The sequence below is a fragment of the Paroedura picta genome, chromosome 10, assembly GCF_049243985.1.
Source record: "Paroedura picta isolate Pp20150507F chromosome 10, Ppicta_v3.0, whole genome shotgun sequence".
NCBI classification, from domain to species: domain Eukaryota; kingdom Metazoa; phylum Chordata; class Lepidosauria; order Squamata; family Gekkonidae; genus Paroedura; species Paroedura picta.
Genome location: NC_135378.1, coordinates 37,707,871 through 37,727,622, shown reverse-complemented (window position 1 = coordinate 37,727,622; position 19,752 = coordinate 37,707,871). Strand labels below are relative to the sequence as shown.

General features: G+C 39.5%; 1 protein-coding gene, 1 long non-coding RNA gene and 1 other non-coding gene across 30 annotated transcripts in view; 2 read left to right on the top strand and 1 right to left on the bottom strand.

Moving 5' to 3' along the window:
* LOC143820004 (uncharacterized) overlaps positions 1–19,752 on the bottom strand; it is a 135,695-nt gene that overhangs the window by 48,793 nt on the left and 67,150 nt on the right. The gene's annotated exons all lie outside the window — the stretch shown is intronic.
* Positions 1–19,752, top strand: part of TENM3 (teneurin transmembrane protein 3) — a 1,688,047-nt gene that overhangs the window by 1,626,787 nt on the left and 41,508 nt on the right. For 23 of the 28 annotated variants that reach the window (XM_077302333.1, XM_077302335.1, XM_077302355.1 and 20 more), the window contains 5 exons: positions 130–379; positions 704–724; positions 11,498–11,730; positions 12,277–12,431; positions 15,553–16,427. In XM_077302333.1, the coding sequence (XP_077158448.1) occupies positions 130–379; positions 704–724; positions 11,498–11,730; positions 12,277–12,431; positions 15,553–16,427 (1,534 nt within the window). The remainder of the gene's footprint in view (positions 1–129; positions 380–703; positions 725–11,497; positions 11,731–12,276; positions 12,432–15,552; positions 16,428–19,752) is intronic. The other 5 variants (XM_077302356.1, XM_077302350.1, XM_077302360.1 and 2 more) reach the window with 1 other exon arrangement.
* Positions 14,163–14,272, top strand: LOC143820083 (U6 spliceosomal RNA). Its single transcript, XR_013225229.1, has one exon. It is a non-coding gene; the product is annotated as a U6 spliceosomal RNA (small nuclear RNA).

The following is a 19,752-nucleotide window of genomic DNA, read 5'->3' as shown; positions in this document are numbered from 1 at the left end:
TTTTGCTGATAGTACTCAAGATGCAACCCAATCACTAATTCAGAATGTTAGGTGCATTTAGATGATATGTTCAAACTTGTTTGTAAGATGTGCCATTAATTTGGGAAATCACATTTCTTTTTTCTTCAGGAATCCTTTACAAAGGTAGTGGGGAAAACCAGTTCATCTCTCAGCAGCCTCCAGTTGTCAGCACTATCATGGGCAATGGTCGGCGGAGAAGTATTTCTTGCCCAAGTTGCAATGGTCAAGCAGACGGCAATAAACTGTTGGCCCCAGTAGCCTTAGCTTGTGGTATTAATGGAAGTCTTTATGTAGGAGATTTCAATTATATTCGACGGATATTCCCATCTGGAAATGTGACGAGTGTTCTTGAACTAAGGTATATGTTTTCCCAAACACTTTCTGAATAGTTCTATTATATGTCAATTGGTTTAAACTAATCTGTCTTCATATACATTTGAACAATGTAATAACAATGTAAATGCTTTAAAAATAATTTGTAAAGCATTTTTTTAAAATTGGACTATTTCTAAAAGCATTTACTAATGCAAAGAGATGTCAAAATAATTCAGTCACAGATCAAGCTGTCAAGCAAAGTCAGTCACCAGCTTTACGTGCATCATAACCAATTTACTGTTCCTCTTTTAACATTCCTCCTTAACTATTTTCTCTCTTTTTACTCTTTATTTGCCTTCCCATCAAGAAATAAAGATTTTAGACATAGGTAAGAATAATTTTTACCTACACTCTTTGTGCTTTTTAAAAGGATGAAAAAACATATTTGGGCTGTAAAAACCTTTATGATCACAAAGGAGCGCTCTGGAAAAATATCATTATCAGGTGACTGGTTTTTGCCTTAAATCATAGGTGTAGGTTGATAGTCTTGGTATTGTTCAGCATAAGACAAATTCCTTTTCTATCTGCTTTACTGGCTTCTTAAAGTTTACTTCTTGTTTCTCCTCTTCAGTCAATCTTTAAACGATTGCCTCTGTTTTCACTGATACTCTCCTTGAAGATCTGCCACCCTTTGTTGTTTGTTAATGCTCTGTTGTTGGTCTGCCTCAGTGCCACAGAAAGAACTTTCACCTGAAACGGCCACCTTCAGCAGTAGAGCCCATTTGCATTAGCTGTCTGCTGGTCATCAAGTGTACAATAATCAAGGACAGAGAATGTGGAACCCAGGTGGTTCTTGCTTCATTCTGACTAGAAACACCAGGGATAGAGAACAACAGGCACTCAGTACTTGCTGTTCCACAACCATAAATTGTGCAGAATTCCTGGCACACAAGAATTACATCAGTGCTGTGTGTTATGGCTCCCAAACATATCAGACATGATGCAGGATGATATCCGGAAGCCCTCCCTGTTTAATGTTGGTCTTCCACCACTACCGCCTTTTCATTACACAAATCCCTCAAAACCTGTATTTCCTCTCCTCCCCCCATGTTAGTTTTCTTTTGAAATTCACACTGCTTCTGGCTATGTCGTTTCATTTAGTTTTTCTTCCTGAACTGAAGAAAGGGTTTTTTAATTTAAGAGTTAATGTTTTGTATATGTTAGTTTGTGTAGTATCAGCAAGGTAACATGTTTTTCCTATGATTCAAAGGGCCATCCTAAACAGTTAGACCCTTCTAACTGTTTCATTCAACTAGTGATTTCATTCAACTTAGACAGCTTAATAGTCACATTTCTTTTAAACCGTGATCATAGTAAGCAATGAATGTTGTTCATTGAACGTGATGTCATGGGTGGTTGTTTCATCTTTAATTTCATTGCATTACCCACAGAGAATTTGTGGTGCTTTAATTGTCTTTAGATAGATTTTTTAAATTCACTTTAAAAAATGCCATTTGTATAATTGCTATTGGACTGCTACGTTATCTATTACATTATCACTTTTCAGTGTTTCATTTATTGGTAAATATTATTTAACAGTACTTTATCATATACTGCTATTTGTTCCAAAATGGTCTTTCATATGCAACAGAAGTAAGGAAGGATGGTGGGAACTCTGAACTGTATTTGCAATCCTCTGATCAGTCTTCTGGAAGAAACTAGTCATGAGGGAGGCAACTCTGAAATGTTTTGACGGAAAGCAAAAATTGATGTTAGTGTAGAATAAGGTGCTTTTCCTGGATAGACTGCTGGTGTTCGAAATAAATTTACAGAGGGAGAAAGACATTTTTAATATAGCTCTTTTAAGAAGCTATTCAGTGCAAGAGACTCCCCTGAGAGTTTCATACTTTTGTCAAAGGCTATGGAGGCAACTTCATTGGCCACAGGTATTATTTTTCTGCCTAGGAAGGATTTTTACCACACCACGTATCATCTGTATGCTTTACATTAGGGTAAACATCTTATCTAAATATCTCATATTTGTCAAGAAGCAGCCATTTTACAGCAAGCCAAGAATAGTATTGCTTATCTCTAGAGTCCAAAAATTGTGTGAAGACTTTGAAGTCTCAGAAGTGGAGATTATTTTCATGTGATACGAGTTCTCATTAAGCATGTTAATGATTAATCTGCAGAGATTCATATGTCTTGTACGGACCGAACAGTAGTACAGTTAATGTCATTTTCCAATGTGTGATGAAAATTCCTCTAAATCCAGAAGCAATATCACACTTGTCAGTATATATCCATTAGCATTATAGGAACATTTTCATTGATTTAATCTTGTTAGCAAAAAGGGCCAACAATGCTAACGACTATAGTAAAACCTATTGCTCATCATAGCAACATGTTTCAAATTGATGTATCTAAGAGCCATTCTGAACAACTTAAATTTAGCCGAAGTCTTACTATTAATTTAACGTTCCGCGTGATGTTGTAAACAAACCGCATAACTCCCGCCAAACTCCAGCAACAATCAGAATTTTATAGCACTTAGGGGAAAATCCAGAAAAGTGGATTACCCCTGAAAAAAACACAACACTTCTGAGCACAAGCCGCAACACATCAGCGAGAGACATGTGTGTTCTCAAAATAGCGGTAGAAAGAATGTCCCTCGCTAGCTCTCACCTCTGAGCTTCCAGAGATGCGATAGACATTTTTCCCCTTTAAACCAGCGAAACAATGAGTAAGAGAGGCTTCTTCGGCTGAAGTCCCTCCACAGAAGTGCTTAACAGTAAAATAAAACTCCCTTCTGCAATTGTCTTTAATGCAGCCCTCTACTCGATACTGCCCGTAATTTCGGCCAGAAATTGTACCCATCGGGGGGGGGATTTAAATTGAAGAGCGTGGAAACGATTAAGCGCCAGCTCCTACACCAGCGAAAAAGGTCTTTCTGAGACATTGAATGAACAAATATTTGTTGCTGATGATGTTTTCGGGTTTTTTAAAAACAGTTTTTAAAGGGAAAGGGGCTTTTCGGGAGCACGAACACAACATTTCATTGGCTGTTCTGTTTGATTGACGGGCAGGGGTGGGAAGAAGCACGGAAAAATATCGGCTCCTTTGTTGCGATTCCGGGAAGACCGGAAACCTGTGGGGAATGAACAGACCGCTACTGGGACTTCAGTATTCCACTAGAATTGAAGGTGTGCAGAATGATGAAATTCCACTATTAAATATAGCGTTTCTGCATACTGCAAACATTTAGCAACATTGGTCATTGTGCGGAATGGCCCTAAGTAGTAGGCTTGCAGAAAGTGGGAGCAGTTTTCACCAGTTTTCCAGTTGTGGACCTTGAGTTACACCCATAACCTGTTCCCAGGAATTCACTGAACCCTGACTGCAGGATTGGTTAGAAATGACAGAGGCTACATTGGGAAAAACTAGTGAGAAAGTAACTCGTTTTTTTTTTAAACATTTTTTTGGGCGTTGGAACAATACGTTCTATTACAAATACTTATGTTAAAAGTTAACACTCACAAGACAGCTAGCTAAATGTGGGCAAGTGTCTATGATGTGAAAAATCATTTTATAACACCACATATTATAGTCTGCCTCTCGCTGCATACATTTCCACCTAAAAGTAGCCTGCATTCAAAATTGCATAATCCACTTCATGCTTAAGACTGTGGTAACCGTGGATTGCTATATTTATGAATTTTAATGCCTCCTTAGTAGAAATCAAAGGAATATTATTTGGTATAAAGATATATTGTGTTGGTCATATGGTGTGCTACTTACTTGAAACTTATAGGTAGAGCACCTCAAGGTCCAGCTGCTGACCAAGGTCAGGGAATATAGCGATTTATTAGATAGGCTGATTTTCAACAGCTCTGATTGGTCAGCAATAGCTGAAAGGGGAATAGATATTGTAGGTGCGTGCTGGAGGGAGATTATTCTGAATCTGGTTGGCAAACTCACAAAACCTGTCTGTTTAGATGAGGAGAAAATTCAGTGAAAAGAAAGAATCACTACTAAAGATTGAAAGTTGATCTACACAGTGTCTGAGAAATATATTTTGGCAGAGGAGATTTGGGCTGTGATGTGATATTCCCAATTCAGGCCAGAAGGAGAGGAGGTGAATTATCCTACGGAGATAAGTGGAACCCTGCCCAGTGAAAAGGGGGAAATCATGTGTGAGGATTTTCTTAGATGTGTGTGAGAGAAGACTTGCTTCAGACTTCTCAGAAGTCAGAGAGAAACTACTAATTCTAAAAGGGAAAAATTGCGGGTGCTAGCAGAAGAATACCTGCCTTATAGAAACCTGGGATGTTTTGGCACCCTCTCTATAGACAAAGAGAAACAAAAGACAGTGACTCCAACCTCTCAGTGCTAAGAAAACATAAGTACTAAGAAAAGCTTAAATAAACTTCTATAACAATCTCTGCAAACTGTAAAATAACTGAATTTAAATGCTCAGTCTCCTAGTTCCATCTACGCTTCTCCTTGTAAAATAAAATAGTTTGTTTCTTAGTTGTTAGTAATACCTCAGTGCCACTCTGACAAAAAGGGTTTAGAAAAGTGGGCTCTTACACCTTTCCAAAAAGTTCCAGGGCTGAGTAAAACCAAGAAATCTGCCAGTGATAGGGTGGGACAGTCATCTTAATTTTATAATTATAACTAGTAGTAAAGCCCATTGCATGCTGCAATACAACGGGCACTAGCTCATGGTTTGGTGTGGGTTTAGTGCCTCACTTGGAATCTGGCAACCTAAGAGGAGGTCTCTCTGTGCACAACAATCCTGATCCAAGTCAGGTTCAAGCAGACCTAGGAAGTATGGAATTCCAAAATATGAACCTAGACCTATCTAGTAACCTTGCCTCCTTTCTAAGTTTTCTTGACTTGAAATAGGCCAGGGACACTATTTGGCTGGTTGGGGAGCTGCAAAGGCATTACAGCCTTTTGAGGTCCTACTTTTAAACCTCAAGGAATATTTCCAACTCAGGAGAAGCCAACCTCCAGGTCGGACCGGGAGATCTCCTGGAATTACTGCTTATCTCCGGACTATAAAGATCAGCTTTCCAGGGGAAAATGGCTGCTTTGGAGGGGTGACTCTGTAGCATTGTATCCCACTGAGGCTTAGGGATGCCAACCTCCATGTGGTATCTGAGGATTCTCTGGAAATATAGCTCATCACCAGGCAGTAAGGCTGAAGGGAAAGCTCTCCCCGCTCACATGCATCCGTTGGTTAGCACAGTCTGTTACTTGGCTGTGATGTCTGCCCTTTTGAAGCCTACCTACTACTGGCAACAGCAGCACATGTTGTTGTCTGCAGGGCCAACTAAAAGTGGATCACCTGGTTCCCCCCAAAGTCTCACTGTCTACTTTCCTGTAAAGCTATCTTGACTTGAAATTCTGGGTCACTTTGATTTCATAGGAACTTCCTGGCAAATATTGATTTTTATTTACCAGGCCAAGCTTGAGCAAAGTCACTTCAGTTCCACTGTGCTGGGGAGGGGGTATTTTGCAAAATAAAAATGAATGCCCTGGTCAGCCCCATGGCACAGCAAAGTGCCGTAAAGCTGACCAGGGCATTCTTTGCCCCCTCTACACCCTGTCCATGCAGGTGTGCTATGGGACAGGCCTGTTGGCCCCCACAGCAGCTAAGGGAACACGGATTCTCCCACATTCCCTTAGCCCAGGGCAGCTGCGGACCTAATTCACTGCAGGCCCGAAAGAGGGCCTGCCCAGCACCTGTATCATGTGGAAGTGAGGATTTGCCCTGCCTCCATATGACCGCCTTCTCGGACTTTTCCGTCCATGCAGAATCAGCTTACGAGGGCTACTCAGCCTATGAAGGAACATTTTAATTTGAAGGAAAAATTTTACCTCATAATAATGAATTGTATGGGAGTCTGTCATAACCTCCTTTCTGTGCTCCTGATGTCTTTTGCCCTCCCTGCTCTTCTCCTGTGTGCCACATTCCATTTGACTCTTTTGCAATAGTCATTCTATAATTAATGAATGTATGAGTCCTTGCAAGATGCTCCCGTTATCATTCCTTCATCCATTTATTCTATCTCTGCCTTCTCATTTAACAATGACTCCTTGGTTCAGTTTAGAGGTTGACCTTGAGCAGTACCACTTCAGAATGCTAGTGCTCTCATGATTCAATATCTCTTGATATAAAGAAAAAATAACTCTTCCATAGAAAAATGGATATTAATCTTCTTTCTGACATGCTAGTTTTCTATGGATAACTTTTTTATACTGATTCATTCGATCATGTGAATTCTTATCAGCAGGCTGAACTACCATAATCCTTATACAGTTGCATCAACAGTCATAACTAAGACTCAGTGTCCATTCACAGAACTCAGTAAGATGCCCCTGTATTAAGGTTGCCAGTTCTGCGTTGAAAAATACCTGGATATTTTTGGGAAGTAGATCCTGGGAAGGATGGAGTTTGGGTAGAGGAGGGAGCTCAGCAGGTATAATACTTTATTTATTTATTTATTTATTTATTTATTTATTTTATTTCTCATATTTATAGGTCGCCATTCCTGGCCAGCCAGCTCACGGCAGTTAACAACAGATAAAAAGTAATAAAAACAATACTCTGAAAATCCAACCCCTCCCACTCCCCCCCTCCCGGATTGTAAGTAATTATGGTGGACTGATAATGATGACCGTAAGAGGCTCCAGGCAGATAGACCCATTTGCTGGGAATGCTGGAGGAGGGGCCGGTCTCCATGATCCCACCCAGCCTCAACCAAAGGCCTGGCAGAAGAGCTCCAATTTGAGGGTTCAGCAAAACCTACTTTGCTTTGACAGGGCCTTCAGCTCTTCTGCAAACTCATTCTACCAGGCCAGGGGCAGGGTGAGGCCAGGGATCTCACAGCAGCCAGGGATCTCCATTCTATTGGCCGTTGCGGTACGCAATGCCCTGTGTGGATCATAAGGAGTCAAACAGTACCTCAGGTTCATGGGGCCTTAAGATCAATACCAGAACGTTGAACTTGACACAGTATATGGATGTAGAGTTCATCTTCCAAAGCTGCCATTTTCTTCAGGGGAACTGAGCTCTGTTGTGTCTGGAAATCAGTTGTAATACCGTGAGATCTCTGAGCTCTGTTCCTTCACCGTATCATTAAAAAGTTTTCTATTTTACATGTTCATTTTTTTTCTTTTGTGTTGCCCTTGTGAGGCTTGGGAGATGAATGGAAGAGAAACGCTGTATTCTTTAGACTCTGTGGTTTCATTTGCTCTCTCAGTCATCGTTCTATAACCAAGTGCCCAAAAGTTTATTTGAAGCTGGTTTAAGTATATAGATTTGATGACGACAAGCACTATCTATGCAGCTGGTACTCTTCAGACAAAGAAATAAAAGCATGGCTCTTTCTAAAAGGGTCTCAGAATCTACACAGGATCAGCAAATGAATCAACAAAAAGATTAAAGGAACCCATACAAATACTATTATCTTTCTTATGTATTGCTATCATCTTTGTTTAAAGTGCAGAGTTGCATAAGAACCCCTTTTATATATATCACTTGTCCATTCAAATGAAAAGCTGCACCCAATTAATGTTGTTCACTTTTAAAATAATTTAAAGGGAAGATGAAAAACAACCATGGCATATTATTTTAAGCTATTATTCTTTTCTGTTTAGATTGTAGCTCATCATTTTTAAAGTGCTTGGTTTGATTGTACTGATTGATTGCATGTTATTCCAACACACTGCAGTAATATAAGCTATGTTTAATGGGTCAAAGATTGGATCATTCATATACAATGCCAACATTAACCCCTTAGCGAGACAATGATGGAAAGCCAGTGAGGTGGCAGTACTTTCACACTGTCATGGCATCAGCTGAATCATTTCCACTTCAGTTATTTAGAATAATTTACCAGTTGACACTCCTACTTTACAGTGCAGTCCTAAGCAGAGTTGGGCCTTTCTAAATCCATGGGTTTAAAAGAATATAACTCTTTGTAGGATTGCACTTTTAAGGAAGTCGTCATAAGAAGGTCTACTCATTCAAAATGCTAGGGTATTGGCTGTTAGTCATGATGCTTTCATGGTGCTTTGCAAACAAAACTTCTCTTGTCCGTTCAAACCTGGGTGATGGTTTAGAACTAGTAGCTACAGCTGAGTCACTATCCAGTCCTTTTTAACAAATAGTTTTAGGTGGATATTATTAACCACAGGTGACAGGATCCTGCAATTTATTATTGGGCTTCCTGGTTAGTATCAAGCATTTAGGGACAAGATGTAGGAACTGCTATCGAAAACTATTAATGCTCCTATAATACAGAAAAGATTTCCAAAATCTGAGAAGGACGTTCTTTTCCCTTCCTTAAAAAAAAAACCCTTTTCTTGATAAGGAGATTTTGTCTGTTTATAAGCTGTTCTCACTTTTGCGGTGGAGATAATTGAGCAGATTATCAACTCCATGGTTTTCTGAATTGCTCATTTGCCCTTGATCCTTCTCAACATCACTTTGGGCCTGGTGGAAGAAACAACTTCGTTTGTTCTGCTGGGTGATCTCTGATTGCAATTTGACAAATGGAATGTTCCTTTTTTGTTTTGCTCTGTTTGTCAGCTGCTTTTAACACCACTGATTACTCAGTCCTTCTGAAGTGTTTAGAGAAGAGAATAGGAATCAGGGGAAGCATAGCTTAAGCGGTTTAAATAATTTCTGTTGGATCACATTCAGAAAATTGTGGTCTGGGATTCTGAATCAGGAACATGGGGCTGAAGAATTCTGTGGGGTATAAGCACTGATATTTTTGTCTGAATCCAGACAACTTTTTAACTTAATCTCACATTTCGCCCCCTTACTACAGCCTCCATTCCACATGGCTTTTGTCCATGCAGTCTCCGGTTACATATAGGGGAACTTTCAAAGACGTCACAGTTTAGGAGAGTGTTTGAATATGTTTAGCAGAACGAATAATTCTGCATTTATCTGGTTCCTTATTTTCACCCTGACTTTCTCATTATTGTTTTTGTGGTGAATGTTTTAGGCATATGGTGAATCAATTTGAGTCCTTCCTGGAGAAAAACAGAGAAAGTATATCTCAACTGTATATAAATTTAAATATTATATGATTTTTGAAAGGATGAGTGCTGCTATGTGAGCACATCTAAATTTATAAAGATCCTTCTAGTTTTATCCCCTTTCCTTTGCCAACGTTCCCCTAGTTCTCCTACCAGTTGCCCGACATTACCTGGCAACCCTAGAAGTTGCTCAGCACAGCTCAGAACAAAACAATACATTAATGCTGCTGAGAATACTTGGTGTGCCGTAACTAGTAATGTAGTATAGTGTGGATTTCTTTACAAGATTTTGATGAGTACATTGATGATGATGATGATGATGATGATGATGATGATATGAACATACACAGATCTGTCTCATCTAATGAAATGAAAGCACTCCAGTTGTGCTTGTACTGAATAGGGACAGCAATGCACAAATTATTGATTTTTCCCATCAGATGGCTCTCATGTGATGTTTGTAGTCAGTAGCTAATTTTTAAGATATACCTGATTTTGAACTGAGCACGGACTGGAAACTAAATATTAGTTGCCTTTACTTGCTCATTCCTGTGCAAGCAAAGAGACAAGCAAATGCCTCCGTTCTACTTTTCCACTGCATAGTCTGCATGTTGCCACTAGTATTGTTGTGATTCACACACGCAGGATTCAGCAACTAAGCCCTTTTTTCCTGTGTCTCACAATGAGGTCTCAGGTTGCTTAATAAAAGAACTTTACAGAAGTCTTTGTTGTTGTTCATAATGAGGAGGAAAGTTTTAGGAATATCGTTGCCCTTGTCCCAGCTTGCTTGGGAGAAAGCAGCTAAGATAATACTAAGCTCAGGGTATCTTTGAAATTGGAGAATGTGCTATTGGCCACATGGAAAGCCCTGAGCTGCCAGGTACTGCTATGGTACTGTGAACCCAGAAGTAAGTAAATGGAGGTAATACTGCCTTGTATGCTTACAGGACAAAACTTTCCCTGCTACACAATGTAATTTGTTTGTAACTTGTTTGCATTGGCCTCCATCGCCTTTTGCAAGTAGAACCACATGGCGATATGTTACATTAGCACTGTGCTATATTTATGAAATATGAGCCACTACACTTTGTGAACAGATGTTCAGATATCACCAAGATTGGTAGATCCATTTTAGCAGTGCATTTGCAAACACATTAGCAATGGAATTGGCTATCCTGGCACTTGGGGGGGGGTGCATTAGCAGGTCATCTAACATTGTCAGCAGTGTTCATTTCAGTTCTCAACACCATAACTCAGATCAAGTGTCATAGATGCGACTAGTTAAGTTTCTGCATCATGAAATCATTGCACAACAAATGTATTCTCTGGAGTGTCTTGTTCAATAGGAGAGGAGAGCTGTAATTGCATGAGGCTTATGGAGCATCATGCTCTGAAGTTTGCTGGGAAACAGCTTTATTTCCTAGAAGGTTGTGGTGGCATATTCAGAAGGGGGTGGGCGGTTATGTGATAGTTGGTGTTCACTTGAAAAGGAAGAGAAACCGAATTTTGTTTTTAAAAAGTGACCTCCAGTGTGTCAAAAGAAGATGCCCTTCTAATCAGTGGGATAAACAATGCATTATCAGTAAATTAATATTATGAATTACGCACTCCAGAGATTTTGTTTCCTGGTAATGAAAGAAGCAATGACACAAAAGCAATTTAAAAACAGACTTCAGAGGGTGATCCATTCCAAAACTTTTATCTTCTTATAAATGAGGGTATAAGGAACCAAAAAGGTGTATTGCGTCACCTTATTGCAGGAACATTTTGTAACAAGCAGAGGGCAAGATTACAACAACTGGTCTTTTTAGAACCCTTCACTCAAAAAGTAAGACAGGCATGCCTAAGGTGTAGGCATAGTTAAAAGTGTGAATATAATGTGTGATACATTCTGAGGCTCTATTCAGCCCAGAGATTGTAGACTGCTTTTACTACAGCTCAGAACATATGTCGATCTGTTTTTCCAACAGTATTAAGAGCTGCTTATTTTTACATTTTTTTAAAAATCCTTTCCACACGCATGCTTTTTCACTAGCCCTGTACATGAAAGCGTTTTGCATGGTGCACATTATGCTGAAACATGTTCTTTCCCTTTTTGCAGCAGTAACCCGGCACACAGATATTACCTTGCCACTGACCCAGTCACAGGAGAATTGTATGTTTCTGACACAAACACCCGGAGGATCTATCGTCCAAAGTTCCTTACTGGGGCCAAGGACCTGACAAAGAATTTCGACGTGGTAGCAGGGACAGGAGAACAGTGCCTTCCATTTGACGAAGCAAGATGTGGCGATGGTGGCAAAGCAGTGGAAGCAACTCTCATGAGTCCCAAAGGTGGAGGAAACTGCCAGTTTCTGAGACGTGCAGTTCAGTCAGCCAGCATGTGATTGCATTTATTGCTGTATAGCTTTTTATTCCAGCCAGTGTTTCCAAAGCTTATTTACCATTTATCACTGGCTAGGCCATCCAAAAGTAAATCTGTGAAGTTCTTTGATAGATTTTACATTGAACATTTGCCAGTCACTGTCATGCATTACAAATATTTCTCACATGCCACAAAGAATTTATATTGAGCGAATTACAAATAGTGCAATCTACGAGCTTGGTTAAAATGAACAGTCGCTGCTTAAGCACAGTGCTTGGCAGATTGCACCCAATAAGCGCAGTGTTTTACTTTTAAACATGCTGTTCTAATGTTCTAGTTACATCTGGTAAAATACCATAATTTGTACAGTTTGATCTCTAAAATGTGCAGTTTCTGTTCAAATCCACAACAAGATTTTGCAGAAAGCCAGAAAAGCTGATGAACAAATGGAACAGGAAAACAAATAATTTATAAAGGCAAATGAAAACTAAAGGTTTATTTGTTTTGACTTAAAGGTGTGGCAGTAGACAAGAATGGATTAATTTACTTTGTTGATGGCACCATGATCAGGAAGGTGGACCAGAATGGAATAATATCAACTTTGCTTGGCTCAAATGACCTGACTTCAGCACGTCCTCTAACATGTGACACCAGCATGCATATTAGCCAGGTATTTTCAAAGTGTTTTTGATTTGCTGTATACTTGTTGTTTGAGCACATTCATGTTTCAATTGTTTCCCCAAGAACAGCTGGTGCCTTCTGCAATGCATCCCAGAAGCGTTCCACATTTAAATTGCAATTTGGGGAGGAGATGTCTGCCAAAAAATGTGTATTGCCCCCTGCCAAACTCCACAAATAAGGAAGGTGATAATACCAGGCTGATCTGCAAATGATCAGCCTTCTTTTTCACTCATAATCATAGAGTTGGAAGGAATCTCCAGGGTAATGCAGGAACTCACAACTGCTTGCCCACCCACAGTGACCCTAGTTTCATGCCCAAATGATCCCCACCACCACCACAAAAAATCTCCAGAATCCAGCCTGGCCTGGAGAAAATTCACCTAACATCCTACAATGTTGAACAGCAATTCCCTGGCTATGCAAAGAAGGGCCACAAGAGATAAACACTGACACATGTCTTCCTGCCCACCAACTCATAATCTGCCTAAATTCATAAAATTAGCATTTCTGTCAGATTACTATCTAGCTTCTGCTTAAAAACTTCCAAAGAAGGAAAATCCACCATTTCCTGAGAAAGTCTGTTCTACTGAGGAACTGCTCTGTCAGGAATGTTTTCCGGATGTTTAGCTGAAAAGTCTTTTGACTTAATTTCAACCCATTGGTTCTGGTCTGACCCTCTGGGGCAACAGAAAACTCCATCTTCTATAAGACAACCCTTCAAGTATTTGAAGATGGTTATCATATCACCTCTTAGTCATCTTCTCTCCAGGCTAAACAGACCAAGCTCCCTCTACCTTTCCACATATAACTTAGTCTCCAAACTTCTCACCATCTTCATAGCCCTCCTCTGGACACACTCGAGTTTCTCTACGTCTTTCTTGTGGTGCCCAAAACTGAACGCAGTACTCACTTGTTTAGGTGCATTTACTGAGTGGCTGCTACCCACCGTCAGAGGCAATTAGCCTCTGAATACCAATGCCAGGAAGCAACATCAGGTTAAGGCCTCAGGTCTTATGCCAGGGTGGCCAAACTGTGGCTCTCCAGATGTCCAAGGACTATAATTACCATGAACTCCTGGTAATTATAGTCCTTGGACTTCTGGAGAGCAACAGTTTGGCCACCCCTGATCTATTCCCTGTTGTTGGATTTCCAGGGGAACTGGTTGACCGCTGTCATGAGACAGGATGTTGGACTAGATGGACCTCTAGTCCGATATAGCAGCACTTTTCTTATGGTTTTAAGAGAGGACAACAGCTTGGCTTTAAAACATCATGCTTCATCCCCCCCTTTTTATTGGATTACCCAGTGGAAAGAAACACTTCAAACAATAAGTTTCAGCCTTTTCACATAAATATAACTGCTGGGAAGAATCTGTTGACAGAGAGTAGTTTATTGGCCTTTCCTGTCTTGGCCTTTCTTGCCTTGATAACTTTCTTGACCATGCCACCTTACCCTACCACCAGATCTATTTGCAGGAGCAGAGTTTACAATTCCTTGTTTGTGTGAATTTCACAATACATACATAAGACCTTTTTATTGGCATTACACAGAAAAGGGAGTCCAGTTTGAGAATTTCACATATGCAAATAGTTGTTCAAGAACCTTCTCAGTAAGAAATTGGCTGATGGGCCACCCACATTACTTTGTAGCTATTTACTTGACTTGGGCTGAAATCCCAAAGTATGATGCCTTTTGTAAATTGGCTGTACTGAATTCAATGGTACTTACTACTTTGGCAGCACATAGACTAAAAATTGGATGATACAGAGAAGATTAACATGGACTCTGTGCAAGGATGACATGCAGATTCATGAACTGTTTCCCTTTTTTAAGTCACTAGCAGTCCTATATTTCATGTATTCTACTTTATGTATTTAATCTATACTATATAGGAAACCACCTTGAGTTTGAAGAAAGGCAGTTAATATATGTTTAAAATAAATTTTAAATAATATTGAGCTGTGAACTCTGTACAATTACCAGTATGCCTTTATGGTAATAAATGTGTTCCAAGAATGTCAGAATTGGCACTAAAACGTACTGTCCACTTTTATGCATAAGCTTGAGAGATAGCAGACAATAAAGTAATTATGAGCAAGAGTGGAAATAAAATGTAAGTTAATGTATTTAAAGAAGAAGAAGAGTGGTTCTTATATGCCACTTTTCTCTGCCCGAAAGAGACTCAAAGTGGCTTACAGTCACCTTCCATTTCCTCTCCCCACAACAGACACCCTGTGAGGTGGGTGAGGCTGAGAGAGCCCTGATATCACTGCTCGGTCAGAACAGTTTTCTCAGTGCTGTGGCGAGCCCAAGATCACCCAGCTGGCTGCATGTGGGGGAGTGCAGAATCGAACTTGGCATGCCAGATTAGAAGTCCACACTGCTAACCACTACACCAAACTGGCTTGAAAATTATCCCTGTTGAAATCTGCAGCATCAAATACCATTGTATATTTTTAAACACCAGATAAAATTTATTCCCCAGTTTATTTCTTAAAGCATTCAGTAAATAAAATTGTCATCACTTCGGTTGAAAAAGAATTACTTTCTCTTTATATTGTCTTCACATTAAGTGCAACAATTCATACATTTGTATTTATGTTTGTACTTCTGTCCATTTCCATTTAGTTATTTTTGCTCTTCTGACTAAAATCTTGAGCATGGACAAACAAGGATACACATACAGTCAATGATACAGGTATAACCGTAATACAATAACTGATCTTGGACTTCAGCAAACACAATAGCAATACTAAATATCAGTAGACATACCAAAACCAATACAAAAATAGCACAATCCCCAGTTTCTGTATACAAAACATATACCGCCTGTCCTCATCGTAACCAAATATGGCTATCCATTAAATTTAATTACATGACAGAAAAACTTTGCAGCAGCTGTGGTAATTTTACAGTCCCTTGCCTTGAGATGGATTTACAACTTTCAGTAAGATGGGAAACATGCTAACATAAAGGCTATTCTTTAGTTTGTACTTCTATGTAATTTTCTAAAAGTAACATCTCAAACTATTCTACAATTCCATCAAACAGTTTCTCTTTACCAAAGCCAAGTTAAATAATCAAGTAATAAAATGGTTTTCTTTGTCAAGGTACGTCTGGAGTGGCCCACAGATTTGGCTATCAACCCAATGGATAATTCCATATATGTGCTGGATAATAATGTCGTCCTTCAGATTACTGAAAATCGACAGGTCCGTATTGCTGCTGGGAGGCCAATGCATTGCCAAGTTCCAGGAGTGGAGTATGCAGTGGGTAAACATGCAGTACAGACCACATTAGAATCAGCTACAGCTATTGCTGTGTCTTATAATGGAGTGCTTTACATTACGGAAACTGATGAAAAAAAGATTAACAGAATAAGACAGGTCACAACTGATGGTGAGATCTCTCTAGTTGCTGGAATACCTTCTGAGTGTGATTGCAAGAATGATGTTAACTGTGACTGCTACCAAAATGGTGATGGTTATGCTAAAGATGCTAAACTGAATGCCCCATCTTCCTTAGCTGTGTCGCCAGATGGAACATTGTACATTGCAGATCTTGGAAATATTAGGATACGAGCTGTATCAAAGAACAGACCATTGCTGAATTCTCTCAACTTTTATGAAGTTGCCTCTCCAACTGATCAGGAACTCTATATCTTTGATGTCAATGGCACCCATCAGTACACTATGAATTTAGTTACGGGAGACTATCTGTACAATTTCAGTTACAGTAATGACAATGATATCACTGCAGTAACAGACAGCAATGGCAACACCCTTCGAATTAGACGGGATCCCAATAGGATGCCAGTGAGAGTGGTATCACCTGACAATCAAGTCATTTGGTTGACTATAGGTACGAATGGATGTTTGAAAAGCATGACAGCCCAAGGACAGGAGTTAGTCTTGTTTACATATCATGGCAACAGTGGACTTTTGGCAACTAAAAGCGATGAGACTGGATGGACCACTTTTTTTGAGTAAGTACCAGAAGAATTTTATGTGCTGTTTTTCTACATATAAAAGGTAAAGGTAAAGGTATCCCCTGTGCTAAAGGTAAAGGTATCCCCTGTGCAAGCACCGAGTCATGTCTGACCCTTGGGGTGACGCCCTCCAGCGTTTTCATGGCAGACTCAATACAGGGTGGTTTGCCAGTGCCTTCCCCAGTCATTACAGTTTACCCCCCAGCAAGCTGGGTACTCATTTTACCGACCTTGGAAGGATGGAAGGCTGAGTCAACTTTGAGCCGGCTGCTGTGATTGAACTCCCAGCCTCATGGGCAGACAGCTTCAGACAGCATTTCTGCTGCCTTACCACGCTGCGCCACAAGAGGCTCATTTTCACAGCCTTAACACTGCCATTAAGCTGTGAAATGTATTTACAGTGTATATATATATATATTAGGGCAGGACATGCTTGCACAAAACAATAGTATAGTTTCATTACATTTTAAAAACGAACTTTGGTGCTTGATAGATTGTTTTGTGTGAAGCTAACGAGTTTTACCCTTTCCACAAGTAAAGAAGTTTTGGTAGGCTATACAGCAAAGCTGCATATTATTTTATGCACCAGAATGCAAGAAACTCCAAGGCATGTAAAATTTTGGTCACTACTGTTTGATTTTTCCAATCAAAAGAAGTTTGCAACCTGGATCTCTACAGGTAGGTTCCCCAGTGATTTCATGCCATTTTGTAATTGTATCATATTTAAAGGCAGCAACAATACTTTATCAGCAGAGTTGCAAATTGAGATTATGTTATTTAAAAAAGGAACAGGATCTCTCATATCATAAAGCTGAAGTTTGATTGACACTGACAGAGATATTTGACACAAAGTGCAATTTTATTTGACAAGTCCTTGTACAAATAAAAGTACATTCATGTGAATGAACAGTCCTGTTCATACATGCATCACCTGAGATTATTTGGATTATTTGAGATAGGAGCAGGGACAGCAGTAGAGAAGAAAGGAGAAACAAAATTCTCTGGGCCCAGGAGCCCAAGTAGTCCATCTACCACCAGTGTGCTCTCATGAGAGAACAAAGATTAAAAACGAAAAACAACAGACTAATAGCTTTTCCCTTAAAGATAACAAAACAATCAAAGAAGTACAGCTCAGGTTACTTTGTCGCATCCGCCATCTTGGCGAATAGACACTTGTCTTTATTATTGTATGCAGATGATGTTGTCCTTTTATCAAGGACCCCTATTGGACTAAAACGGATACTGAGAGCCCTTATGGATTACTGTAATGAAAACTGTCTTGAAGTAAATCATTCCAAGACAAAAGTAGTTGTCTTTTCAAAGAAACTTAAGAAACACTTGTGGCGCCTAAATGCTACTTGTATTGAACAAGTTCAGTTATATAAATATCTAGGTGTCATATTTCAAGCTTCAGAATCTATGAAGTCTCATGTAGCCCATATTGCTCTGTATGCGCAAAAATGTGCAGGTGCTATACTAAAATTTTATTGAACAGAGGTGGTAGGAATGTCCCAGCAGCTCTTAAAATATACAAAACTAAGCCCCTGCTGCAAATGTTATATGGAGCTCCACTGACAATCACTGCCAATACAATTTGCGTGGAGAGAGTGCAAACCAAATTTTTAAGAAATATTCTGCAGCTCCCCACAATTGTCTCTAATGCTGCAATGGGTGCGGACTCAGGTTTGACACTGGCTGAGGCAAGTTTATGGTCAGCTGCAATATTATATTGGCTAAGGCTGATCTTCTTTCCCAGGGGTCTATACTATTTAATATAATTTGACTCATTTACTGCTCCATGGGTACAAATCCTAACAGGAAGTTAGGATTTTATGGTCTATCCCAACAATTTCAGCTCTCTTGGGGTTTTGACCGTGCCAAAGAATTGGTAAAACAAAGAATACAGGATGTGGAAAGAAAGCATGATTTGAATAGAATCAATAATCCACTGTATGACACCTCTCTTCTAAATAGATTATCTCTTATGCCCTATCTTTCTAATATTGAGAACTCTGAATTTAGAAGGGCATTTACATTATTGCACTATAATGCTCTCACTTCAGCAGGGGAAAAGGGAAATATAATAAGCTCCCACCCCAGGAATGAACTTGTTTATGCCAGGACGGTAACACTGAGAACACCAAACATGTGATTTTTGATTGCTGTATTTATAACCAATTTCATCAGGAATTACTGTAATCCATCTTTACTAACTTAAGGGCTACTTGAAGACAAGCCAAATTAAAGGAACTCCTTTCGGATAAAAATAAGAATTTATCCTATATTATTGCCAAATATATATATAAGATTGATTAAGAGTTCCAAAATACTTTCTGTGTTCAATAGATCCGTCCTAACCCTGATACATATTTAGCGAGGCACTTATACATTTAATTGCTAATCTTGCATATTTTACTGTTTTTTATTTTGTACTGTGTTTTACTGTTTTGTATTTTGTACTGATCATTGACTGAAATAAATGTATCTGTCAAAGATTAAAAGCTAAATGACTGCATTAGCAACTGCCATTGCCTTCAGGAGCGAATGGGAGTGACAAAAATGTGTCCTAGAAGTTGCTTACAAATGACAGATTTTGAAAACAACACATCTTATCTTAACATAGTTATAAAATACATGTTTTGATCTTATTCAAGCCAGTTGTGAAAAAGACAAGGGTCGCTTCTAGACAAGGTGTTTGATTGGGCTTGGGTGTTAATGTGAAGTAGGTCGATTTCTCATAGAATGCTAGTGCTTTCACACTTTCCTGGGCTTTATTGCAGTCTTTTCCAGACCTTTACTACAGCCTTTTTGGAAAGATTGCAGCAAGACAGGGATAGATGCTGTGTAGACAGGAAATTGTGGGTTTTTCCTGGTTCTGTCCACATTGCCACCATTTCCAGGTTTTTTAAAAGTCCTCCCATGGGGCAGGGAATATACATGGAAAACCAGCATATGAATGCTCCATTGCAGCAAGAGACTTGTCACTGTGTGGAAGTGAACAGAGTTTACCACTTCGTTTTGTAAAATCTGAAATTGTAAAGACCAGCCTGCAGTTTTGGAGTTAAATGCTTGACATGGGAGGTGTTTCATATTGGGTTGAAATCCAATGTGGTGTAGTGGGTGGAGTCAGAGAGAATGACCATCTTAGTGAATAATAGCCATGGACAAGAATGCTTTTAGGCAGTTTCTAGAATGGCTATCATTACAGTAGCCATCCCAGACAAGAAATTATTTTGGATACCCTGGCAACAACCCTGTGGTAACTGTTAGGTGGACATTAACTGAATCTTAAATTCCTGTTTAAGCTGCAGACTCTGGACTA